The following is a 12,728-nucleotide window of genomic DNA, read 5'->3' on the forward strand; positions in this document are numbered from 1 at the left end:
GGTCATTACTTTAATTATGCTTGCCAAACACAATGTATTTTTGTTTTATCTCTTTTTACTGTAAATCTTAATTTTCTTTTGTTAATAGTGTATTAGTAAATAAGCCATCTATAGTGCTTCAGTGGTTAAGTATGAATAGCTACTGCAGCTAGACTTCGCCACTGCTTGCACCTATACCATTAAATTATTAAACTAATGTTTTATACTACTTACTGATGTATTTTGTGGTATCTAATAAAAGACGATTTATTATTATTATTATTAATATTATTATTATGTTCTAATAAAAAAAAATTATATTCCTCTGCCTCTGCTTTTGTGAACACCCTGTATATGTCAAAATAATTTAAACATGTAGCTTTTTTCACTCCCTGACATCAAACAAAGTTAATTTCGAAGATACAGCCACAATAGAGGAAGGTAGTACTAAATGGACCCTAAGTACTAAATGTAATCATTATTTTAAGCATTATTTTTTAGAGATGCTGTCAATTTGGCTGTACTGAGTCTAAAAGAAGACGGAACATTAACGAAGCTTAAGAACAAATGGTGGTACGACAGAACTGAGTGTCTTAAAGATAAACAGGTAAGTCTTTCAAATTAAAAAAAATTAAATATTTTTTAATAAGATTTAAAAGTGCAATATTTAAGAGATGTTAAGCAAACACTAAATAAACAATATTATAGATGAATTTTGCCAAAAAAATATAATAAACTAAGATATTATTTGGAACTACTTTCAGTTGAGCAATTAAATTAAGCAATTAATTAATTCTGCAATAATAAATATTTCCTAAAATGTTGATAATTTTGGCTTTGTTTTCAACCTAATGTGTTAATAGAAATAAAATAGATGTCGCATCACGTATGTTTTTGGCTCTAAAGTAAAATAAATTATTATTTGGTACCAAAACTGGAGATTGATAGTTGATTAATATGTGTTTTGAAAATAAGTTTAGTTCCATGATTTTTAATTTTCTTTATATTTAATCAAAATTAACTCAATTCCCAGCTAACATTAACTAATATCATAAGTTAGAAAGTATTTACAGTTGCCCAATGTAATATAAAACTAGACAGTCCCCCCATGGGTAAAAATAATAAAGCAACTAAACGTTTTAAATTTTGCTCAAGAAAACTTTGCCCCGTTCGCGTTTTCTTACATTATACCAACTGCGATCGCAATCTGTTCCTAAATCTTAAAAATGGCGCTGTATTTTATGAGAAAGATACCCGGAAAGTATCCGCAAACTTCGCGGTATATAGTAACCAATTTTTAAAACCTACGGGAAACGTATACGCGACTTTAAGGATGGTGTAAATAATATTTCCGGTAAAACTTCGTCCGTCGCTAGTTTTCTTTTGTCGTATATTTCTTACTGAAATTGTCGCTGAACGATGTGAAAATGGGAGGAGGATGTTGGGATATTATAGCTTTACACAGTTTTTGGTTTTATTGTTGTTCGATGGGTGTATTTTGGAAATGGCTTAGTAGCTTTCATGTTAAATATTTTATTATTTGGAAATATGTTAAAGTTTGAATATGGTTTTAAAGAGTATAAAGTTATATAGGGTGGCTACATCGAGTTATAAAAGTATATTAATGGCAAAAACACAAAATTTGATGATGCTGTAGCTTTTGTGTTTTTGCCTTTTATAAAAACATATGCCCAGCATCTTTGGGAAAATGGATGATTTTTTCGAGTTAAAATATATGAAGTTGAAATGAACAGAGTTCGTTTAAATTTTCAAAGTGGTATCTGGTTAATTTTTTGAGTTATGAACATTCTGTCGAATAGTTAGAAAAAAAAAATAATATTTTCAAAAAATATTTTATTTTTCAAAATCTTGTACGAATTTGGAAAAACGCTGAAATAGGTGTCCAATTAAATCATCCAAGGAATACGTGTACAGATTTTCAAAGTTATAGCTGTTTAATTTTTTGAGTTATGAACATTCTGTCGATTAATTAGAAAAAAAAAACAATATTTTCAAAAAATATTTTAGAGATTTGCAATCATCTGAAATAATGTGTTTTTGAAAATTACACACAGACAGAAGATTTTGTCTCCTGTAATGTCGCCAATTTTTTTTCTTTCAGATACTTTAAATTAGATTCCATTTCCAGAATCTAATTTAAAGAAAATTTTTATCGCAGGCGATGCAGTCGAGGCAATCAGTCCATTAACTCTATATACGCTTTGCTTGTGCCAAAAAGCAAAGCCGAAGAAAAAGAAAAACCCTTACTCCGAAGAGAAAACTACAATGTCCTATTACGACACCGCGAATTAAACGCCACGTCCTGCATCTCGCGACCATTTTTTGGCAAGAATTCAACGTCGGTCTCTCCCGATAAGTCGTCCCCGCGATATATTTTAAAGCGATCCTAGTCCAATTTTCCGCTACCGGTTTTTCCTTTTTCCTACACGCCGAAAACGCCGGATTTATTGTTGAGTTTAAGGTGCAATCGCCCGCCGTCCTATTCCCAAAATAGCAGTTCAGTTTACTGTTATTTTGTTTACGTTTCTGAAGATAAATAGTCGCATATTGCCGGATTTCAATGTATTTTATATTAGGTTCCTTCCGTTTCGGTTTGTTCTAACTGAGTCAGTCCTGTGTTTTTTTTTTTGGAAATATGAATCATGGATCAAGGCTTGTATTATTGAATAAAAGTAGATAAAAGAGGAGTAAAATTTTTAAAAGAGAGGTTTGTTAATAAAAAATGGTTGAAAATGAAAATAGACATTTCGGCATATTTAGTAAATTATTTTTAGGTTAAAGTGGAAAAAAAAAGATTTTTATATATATACAGGAGAGAAAGGTTGAGAAATCTTAAGACTGGAGATATTACAGATTAACATATGTGAACTGACTCAGACATATCTTAGTCCAAAAGTTAATAGTTTGCGAGATACAGGGTATCAAAGTTACTCAGTTATTTTCTGTTTCCTTATTGCTTAAAAAGTATTTCAGATTTGAGCCTAAGTTTTGGCATCGGAAGATTTTCGAGTATGAAAAACAAGACTCTGTTTCTAAAGTTAATAGTTTTCGAAATGAAAAATATCAACTCGCTTTGGATAATATTTGAGTTGTGTTGCGATGATTTTTAACAATAACAAATGAGGATAGCAACAAAACTAATAAAAGAAAATACTAACTACAAAAATTACTGAAAATGAGTACTATATTGACTGTTAATTCTCGACCTCGACAAGCTAATCCTGATGCACTCTCCACAGCAATTGGAAGATATTTTTCATTTTCTGGCTATGTTGGAAAATTCCTTGTCAAAGATCACCTTTAATCTCCACTGGCATATCGCAAATGAATCTTTTAAAATCACCTTGGGGTAAAAACATAGTGAAGTCTCGAGCTACGCGTCAAGAGGCGATTCACGCGTTAACGCTTGCTTCAAGTGTACATAGGAGAGCGTTTGAAGAAGCCGATCTAATTTTGAATTCAAACATTTAATCAGTAAACAATATGAGCTATCTGAACTCATGAGTGAGGGTGAGATTATTTTTGGTGGTGTAGCTTTGCGTATTCTACTTGTTATGGGCTATAACAGGGAATATAGTGGCCATCCAATTGCCAGTAGAAGAAACCAGTTAAGACGGTACTATACTCTATTTCCAGAACTAAAAAAACATCCTAGATGCTTTTTTGAATATCTTAGAATGGATATTACTACTTTTAACTATATTCTAGAGACAATTTCACATCATATTAAGTCGACATGCACGAATTTTGTGCGTCAACCTATTGGCACAGAAGAGAAAGTTGTTGTTAATGTTGAAGGTAAGTCAGACTTTTTACTAAAATAAAATGCAAATAAAAATAAAGATTGTATTCTGTTGAAATAATATACTGTAAACCTGAAAGTAAAAAAGGTCACTGTAAACTTAACAATAATTCACTTTGCCTGTTTTTTACTATTCTATTTAATATCGAATTCGGAAGTGGGATATTGAAGATCATTGTACCAATGATAGGTCAGGATTAGTTTGATTTTTATAGTTCAGACCTTGTAACTAGCGGCTTGGATATGGAAAAGTATAATACTGCATAATGTTCACATAAGGCAAAAGGCTTTTAAAAAATGATAAGTGATCATCTTCAGTTTCTTTAACGGATTCTTGATTTGTCTCAATCTTCAAGTAAGTTAATTTCTGTTAATCGATATCTACAAGGGCATCTACCTGGTTCTTACGTTTAGAATATCTCTGACTGCTTGTTGCAGGAGGGTTCAATATAATTCTGCGTCTTTTCTTTCGTCTTAAGTTTCTGCAACATAATCTTTGGTTAGATTGCTCTCCGTCTGTCTCGATAGGGCCAAGATGATTCATCCCTGATATTTCCAGCATCTCCAGATCGAGGAGTAGGAATTTTCTTGAGTTCTTTTCTGAAATACTGTTTTACATTTTTGTACAACTTTTATTATATCATTTGTACATAATAAGAACAATAATGGACCCAAAACTGTTCCCTGGGAACACCAAATACAACATTAAGAACCTGAGAGAGACTATTCCCATACTTTACACGTTGGACTCTATTACGCAAATAAGATTCAAACCAGTTCAAGACATCACCTCTAATTCCCAATTGGTTTAATTTATATAGCAGAATTTCTCTGTCTATCGTTTCGAATGCTCGTTTAAAATCTAAGAATACCGCTATAATATATATTTATTTTTATCAATGGCTTTGAAAAAATTATCACATATATTAACGACAACAGACTCACACGAGTGACACTCACGAAGACCAGACTGATTTTTAATAATTATCGAGGTTTCGTTACAGTCATTTAGGAGTTGCTCTTTTACACATACCTCAAGGAGCTTTTTATAAACATCATTAGATATTTAGAATATCGTATGCCTTACTAAAATCCAAATAACATAAGGTTAATTATTTTTGTTATTCCTAATACCTGATAATGTACTTAACTATATCCTAAATGGTGTATAAAAAACGCACTAATTGTACCATTTGCAAAATTGTATTTTTAATTTTTGGGCTAGAGTAATTGTGAGAAGATCGGGCATACCATAATACTCATAATAATACTCCATAATACTCCATCAAACCGGAATAACTGGCATACCGCATGATGCCTTGAAAACTACTACTACCCATGAAACGATTTTCAAAGCCATTATCAATGGCTTTGAAAAAATTATCACATATATTAACGACAACAGACTCACACGAGTGACACTCACGAAGACCAGACTGATTTTCATAATTATCGAGGTTTCGTTACACATACCTCAAGGAGCTTTTTATAAACAGGTATCGTATTAATTGGTCGGAACTCATTATGGTTGATGGTATTTAGTACTTTGGGAACAGCAACAACAGTAGACAGTTTTCATGATTCCGGGAAGACTCCATATTTTAAAGAAGTGTTAATAACATCACCGACAGCATAAGATACATCACACAAGACTTGCTTAGATATGCCATTTTCTCCACTTCCGACATTTTTTTAATTTTTTAAGAATTTCTTTAATTTTTTTCAGTGATACTTGACCAAACTTGGAAAATAGTTTACTAGGTTCAGGGGCTCTGGTACCATTATTTATTACTTTTGATGACTGTGGGATGTTGGTGACAATAATGTGTACACTTTCTATAAAATATTTATTAAATTCTTGTGCAATGCTTCATCGCTGACTAATTTCCAGTTGAAATTGATTTGTTTGGTCAAAATATGCTTTTTACCTGGTAGTAGAGCTTTAAGATTTTTCCATAATTCTTTAGGATTGTTTTTGTTTTCGTCTATGCATTCTGCATAAAATTTTTCCTTCTCTACTCTAATTTTGTTTACAATATTATTTCTTTAGGTTTATACTCTTTCCAGGCTCCCTCATCTCTATCTAAAACGGCCCTTTTATATAAAGTATCTCTTTCTCGCATCATTTGTTTAATGTCAGACGTTATCCATTTTTTATCCGCATATTTTTTATTCTGGATAATCTGAACCTTAGGGCACATTTGGTCTACAATAATCTCAATATCAGTGATCAATGAGTCAGGTAGTAGATTTATGTCGGAGCTATTCTTGTTCGCAGTTTTTAAACGATCTTTGATGTTTAACGGTTTTGATAGTTGCTGGTTTTCCTGATTAAGAGACACAGACAAAATTGACTGGTCACCGTACATTCTTCTTATGGTCAAATCTGGAGACAAATAAAATTGAGCACTTTTCTGCCTGCTGTAATGTGACTCGCGTCGCGGAAAGCTTTTAATGTGGACATCTATTTTTTGAACATAACTTAATGGAACTCTTTATAACATTACGCTTCCAATAGGCTGTATTAACGCTTTTTCTTGTCTTTTTTAAGGGTTGTGTTACTTGTTCTTCAGCATCACTACTTCTCATTGGCAAAGGATTGTTTGGTTTAGACTGATTTTTTAGATGTGTTGGTTTTGGTGAATGGACCTGGAGCGTTGTGATCTGATTCACTTAAACTCTCTGAATCGGTTGGTTCATACAAGTCTGAACTGTCGCCAAAAAGGCTAACATTATCATCAATACAAGACTCTAAATCACTAATTTTTGCACTAAAAACTAACCAGCGATACTGTGATAAAAAAGTGATACTACTAAAAAAGATCGAAATTAATCGAAACAGCAAAACACTACTATTCTGCCGCGCACTATACCAATACTGACGCAAAAAAAAACACAACAAAAATATCGTCTTTGTTTACAATGGAAAATTCCTAATGATTGGTTCAAAAAGGAGGCAACTTCGGAGCTGCACCTTTCTCGCTTCAAACGAAAATAGGGGCAGCTCCCATTGGTGCCTCCTTTTTGCACCAATCGGTCTTTTTTTCTTATATTTAAGCATGTGTAAAATAAAAATTAGCCAAAAATGGAGCTGCTCCCCTTTTGCTGCAAGGTCCTCAATTTAAAGGGGTTGCACACAAATATTGGTCTATAATAATCTTGAGATTTATTAGGAAATATTATCTCTAAATAAACAAAACTAAAATAATGAATTCTAGTTTAATCAGTAGTGACCACTAGCGCCCATTTTTATAGAATATAACGGTTTTTCAGTGGCACTCGATAAATTTATGTTGTCATGTTTATAAAATCACGAAATTCGGGTGGAGTCCCGGGGACTCGACGTCGACGGGCATTTTTGGCACCAATTCAGGAAGAGATAAGGGCACCGGCTTTGGCAGTCCGGTAGCGGCGGACTGATACGTTTGTTCCGCGGTTGTTAAAATGTATGACTCCCCAAAATACTCTCGTGGATTAGGGATGAACCCGTGCCATAAGCGTGTGTTGTTGGGCTGCGATAGTTTTGAAGGGCGACATATTCGATAATGTCATGCACGGCTGGGTTGAATACTGTATATTATACAAGGAACGCAGCTGATGGTAATTATTGTTTGTTGAGTTTTAAACAGACATTTTTTTTATTTGGCGAAGTGATAAAAAATATAGCTTTTAGGAAGCACCTCTGAAGGTTCTGGGGCCGTATTTTTGAAACCATTCGAATTTGATTCATATCCGAAATTAGAGGATTTCGCACGAAAAATCGATATTTGTTTTTTCCACCGCATCGTATGCGAACTTTTTCGCATGCGGTTTCTCGAGCGGGTATACAATGTGTCCCAGGATGAGCGAAATTATACGTAAAAATGACAAAAAAAATTGTAGTTAAAATTTGACCGTTTGGCATTCAGCCCTGCTTGGTTAAAAAATAAAATTTAGCACATTTTTATTTTTTTTTAAATAAGGAATGCCTTAATAGGAGCTTTTTTTAAATTTTATGAGTAGCTAAAGTAGTATTTCTAGGCAAGATATAAAAAAAGTTTAAGAGAAAAAGTTGTTTAGAATGCAAAATTATCCCCGAATACCGAATTTTATAACCATAGGCTTACATGGATTTTTACGTTTAAATTATTTATTTATTAACAAAAACCAAATAAATATTTTACTTTTTACGACCGGTAGGAATTTGTTGCTCGTGGAATTATTATATTGGGTTATTTTTTTGCTGCATTTACGAGTTTTTGTCGAACTTCTTAACTTGATTAGATTATTAAATAGACAAAAGTTGATTTTTTTCAACGAATTTCGCTTTATTTGATACAGTGTTTCTTCCGATTAACTATGGAAAATTATTTCATTCAAATGTTGGCCACGGTTGGCTCGGCATTAGGTCATCCTGGGACACCAATTTTCAAGCACTTTGTCCACTGTTTCCTGGTCAATTTGGGCAATTGCGGCACGAATATTCTGTTTCAACTGATTAATTGTTTGGGGATTGTTGGCATAAACTGCACTCTTTAATGCACCCCACAGTTTTAACTGACCACTACTTTTAATCAAAAAGATTATGATTAAAAGTAGACCCGTCCTATGAATTTAAATGAAATTGGTATAAAAGATTTAAAGAAACATTTCCAATTTTACAAAAAACGGAAAAATATCAAGATAGTGATACTCCACTGCCGCATAAGGAGCCATAATAAATCCGTGCACTTAATATTCCGTACGTATCGTTCGTATCAAGTAAGGCCCGATCGAGCCAGGCATCGTTTACGCCTCCTGCCAGGTTTCCCGTGATCTATCATTTTTCCCATTAATTTATTCCACATGCACCCAATTTTCACATACGGCTGCTCTAATTTACTATTTAACGCTCATTTGCTAACTTCGTGGCCGCCATGTAATTACCCCGTGCCAACGCTAAATTTAGGTTAAAGTATCTGACATGATATGCTTGAACTTTATGGAAAGAGGGGATTAAAGCTAGTTCTTTATTATTGATAGAAATAAGGCAGCAAAATAATAAACTTTTATTTATTTTTATTTTGATTATTCTCGAATTAATATTACAACCATGATGATCAAGTCAATTATGACGAAAGACGAACATTATCATTATTATTATAATCTTAACTCAATAATGACGATAAAAGTGGACGACCCAAAGGATTCAAAAATTCAGGTGGCAATTCCCTCTTGTTTTTTCTAACTGTCCCTAATAAAGTTAGCTTGAAATCGGACTGAAGGGAATTGAGTAGCTCCATACTGGTAAACCAGTTGTCAACTATAATATTACGACAGGTTTCTTTTATTGATTGGCACAATCTCTGCACCACTGCAGTGGGAGAATTACTAGCTTGGAATGGACTCTCAGGCTGCTTTCCTACGTAAACCTCCATGTTGCAGGTGTAGAAAGTCTTGGCGTCTACCATAGCGAATATTTTTAGCCCATATTTATTGGGTTTGCTAGGAATATAGTGCCTAAAGTTGCAACGCCCCCGAAATGCTTCTAGCTATTGTTAGCCATTCAAAAGGTGTATAGGCTGAATCAGAGTTACCAACAACTGTATCAAACACTGTCCGGATGGCGGCTAGCTTGTCAGTCTGTTTTCGTTCGTTTCTAGTTGCCAAATCATCAAAACGTAAATGATCTAGCAGAAATCGAAATCGACATTGGGACATCGTTAGTCGAAAAAGCTCCACGCCAGTACCATTCTGTGTCCATATTTCCTCAATATTAAGTCGATTAGAGTTCAATATCCCAGATAAATAAAGCAATCCAATCAGTGCTTGTATTTCTAATATGTCCGTGTCTTTTGCATCTCTTTCACGTTGGTAATTGCCTCTACTCATGGCAATATGTCTGTTTGTATTTTCGACTCTCGAATTCAGTACTTCGTCTGTAAAAAAAAGCTTCCAAATGTCGATTTCTCTTTATAGGTCTTTCGCAGGTCTTTTTACCCCTGGAAGATGCTTTATTATCAAGTTCTCCACCCTGGTTTTCACATTTCTTTTCATGATATGTTTGGCCCACTCAGTTCCATCTTTGCCAATAAACACAGGATAATTTCCCCTAGCGACTTCATCAGTGGCTTCCGTCTCCGAAGTTTCTTGTTCAGTATCACTATCCAAATCTTGCCTTTTTAAATTGTCTTCTTCTCCATCATCTTCTTGGTCCTCAAAATTACTCTTTGGCTCCTTATTATCTTCTTCCAAACATTCTTGCATAAGCTTTTGCAAACGAGCCTTCTCTCGACTCCAGGAGCACGCCATCTATAAAAGTGTAATAATAATCTATCTTAAATTTTAATAATAAAAGCTAACACTCACCATTGCACACTCGCGCGCAGTGGCTATAATTTGGCAATAAACGCACACACCAACGCACAAATGAGCACTGACTGTTAGTGTTGCCAGGTCCAAAATTTTTATTTCTAGAAGAATCTGAAAAAATTCCCTAGATTTTCCCTAGATATATAATTGGCTATACATTGACAAATTAAAACAATTGTTTTTTACTAATCCTTTAATTAGGTATATACCTATTTTAAAATACAGATGTAAGAATAAAAACTGCTAATACATATAATACAACTTAAAAACTAATAAACTAATACTTAAGCTAATATTTAAATGTGTTTTTCAATTAAAAATAAAATGTCTTCTCAGCAAAAAAAAATATATACTTAAAAAAATTAATTAATTATTATTTAATTACACAAAAATAATGTTTAATTTTTTATTTCTTTAATCGTTATAAATTTGGTCATCAGCACTGCGACCATTTCTTTCGGAATTACAAATTCTAAACAAGAAGTATTTTTTGTTAAATTTTTAGAATGCATAATGCATGTCCGTTAATGTTTTTGTTGATAGGCGGTTACGTATTTTTGATTTATTTAAATTAATTTCCGAAAAAATCCGTTTTACTGTAGCGCTAGAATGCGGCAAACAAAGTAGACTGAACATAAAATTGCATAAATTGGGAAATATGGGATTATTATCTCCGCCTTTAAATTTGCTAACTGCTATCCAAAAATCTACCAAACTTTCATTCTCAAGTGTATGCAATTCTACATTTTGTAGCTCACGCCACTCTCAATCTAAGTAATTTATTGTGTCTTGTTTGACTAAATTAGGAAACAGCATTCCCAATGGAGCAATAGAATTATATTTTTTATCAACCACTGATTTAGGATCAAGCAAATTTAATTGTTTTATTATTTTTTGAGGCTGATCTTTAAAATCAAATCTTTTTAAAATTTGCTCACATCCTTCAATAAGAAAAGCCAAACAGTGCTTCCTAAAATTCAATAACTCACCAGCCTTCATTTTATGTAAATTATTTTGGATTTTAGCAGTGACTATCCCCCCAAGGTATAAATCTTCTATTTTCATAAAATTACGGGAATTTTTACAATCTATGTTTTCGATATCTGTTGAATTAATATATTCACTTTTTAAATAACAACCTAATATTGTCTTTAAAATGGTACAAACTCTTTGGTATAGAAAAGGTATTTTAATATTTTCCGATTGCATCTCTAAATTTAAGCTATTGAAAAGTGGTAAGCTAAAATCTAACAATTCTAAATACATTAAAAAAGAAGGGTTTCGTAAGTCACTTAAAATTTGTTCAGCATTTTGTATTTTGTCAAGTAAATGTGCATTAGTAAAATATAACACCAGCGTATTATATTGCTCTATAAGTCTTTTTACGACAGCAAGAAAAGATAGCCATCTGGTTTGGCTGGGGTATAAGATTTTATGGGGTTTAATTTCCAAATATTTCTGGAAAGTCGTTAAATCAGCCTGTCTTTTAAAACTATTTTTTAAAAATGAATATATATCTCTAGCGGTATTTTCAAAAAAGCAGGGCAGTTTCTCACATGCATAATTTGCACACAATGCATGAGTGACAAATACACCTCATTATAAATAGGTTTGGGATGTCAACTTTAAATAATACAGATAGAGAATGACGCGAACCCATCATAACACTTGCCCCATCTGCCCTTCGCCTTTTCCTTATGTTTTTTCCCTTGGAGTGTTTTTCTATTTCTGACTTACCACATACAAAGTCTTTATTGCATGCCTTACAATAGCCAAAAGTAGACCCTTACTTTTTGTAAGTCAGTTCCTAAACCGCTCATCCTGTTCCCACTTATCTTGGTAATGCTGTATATAGGTTTTTTTCTCTTTTTTACTACCCTTGGCGTCTCTGACGCTGAATCCGAATCACTAGAGCTAGACGAAATCTGGCGAGATATTGAAGCCATTATAATTTGCTGTTTTAGCTTTAGAATAAAATAAAATTTAAATTAATTTTAGCAACAAACAATTTTTGGTTTACATACCTGCAAGTCTACTTATACAACTCACAACTCCTTGATGCTTGATGATTTGTTCTAATAAAAAACCCGACAAAATCAGGAAAATAATACTGTCGATCGCTTGGGTAAATTCCCCCGAGAGTTTGGGAATCCCCGAACCCTCTGTTAACTGTCACCACTTACCGGGACGGCTCTTTTTAAAGGCGCACATACACTGCAATTTTAATGTCCAGTTAAACCGTTCGTGTAAAATTATTCGGTCAAAATTGCATTTTGTATGTGTAAAATGCGTATGGGCAATTTCTGTAATATTAAAATACGTACCTAGATATAACTATTTTACCGGAATTTTACCTAAAAAAAAATTCCCTAGATTATTAAAAAATTCCCTTTTTCCCAGAGGCAACCAATTTTTCCCTAGATTTCGGAAAATTCCCTAGCAATGGCAACCCTACTGACTGTAGGAGAACCCGGGATAAAAAGATACTTAATATTACAGCGCTGCGGGTTGTCGATTGTCGAAATTAACGACAAAATAAAATAGTTGCGGAGTGAGAGTCCGCGCGCGAGCTCCGGAAAGTTAATTTGCCTTATTC

At 33.3% G+C, this 12,728-nt stretch overlaps 1 protein-coding gene across 2 annotated transcripts in view; it reads left to right on the forward strand.

Annotated features, from left to right (window-relative positions):
• Positions 1-12,728, forward strand: part of LOC126739452 (glutamate receptor 1-like) — a 92,435-nt gene that overhangs the window by 51,259 nt on the left and 28,448 nt on the right. For both annotated transcript variants that reach the window (XM_050445132.1, XM_050445133.1), the window contains exon 16: positions 481-586. In XM_050445132.1, the coding sequence (XP_050301089.1) occupies positions 481-586 (106 nt within the window). The remainder of the gene's footprint in view (positions 1-480; positions 587-12,728) is intronic.

This window comes from Anthonomus grandis, chromosome 8 (genome assembly GCF_022605725.1).
Source record: "Anthonomus grandis grandis chromosome 8, icAntGran1.3, whole genome shotgun sequence".
NCBI classification, from domain to species: domain Eukaryota; kingdom Metazoa; phylum Arthropoda; class Insecta; order Coleoptera; family Curculionidae; genus Anthonomus; species Anthonomus grandis.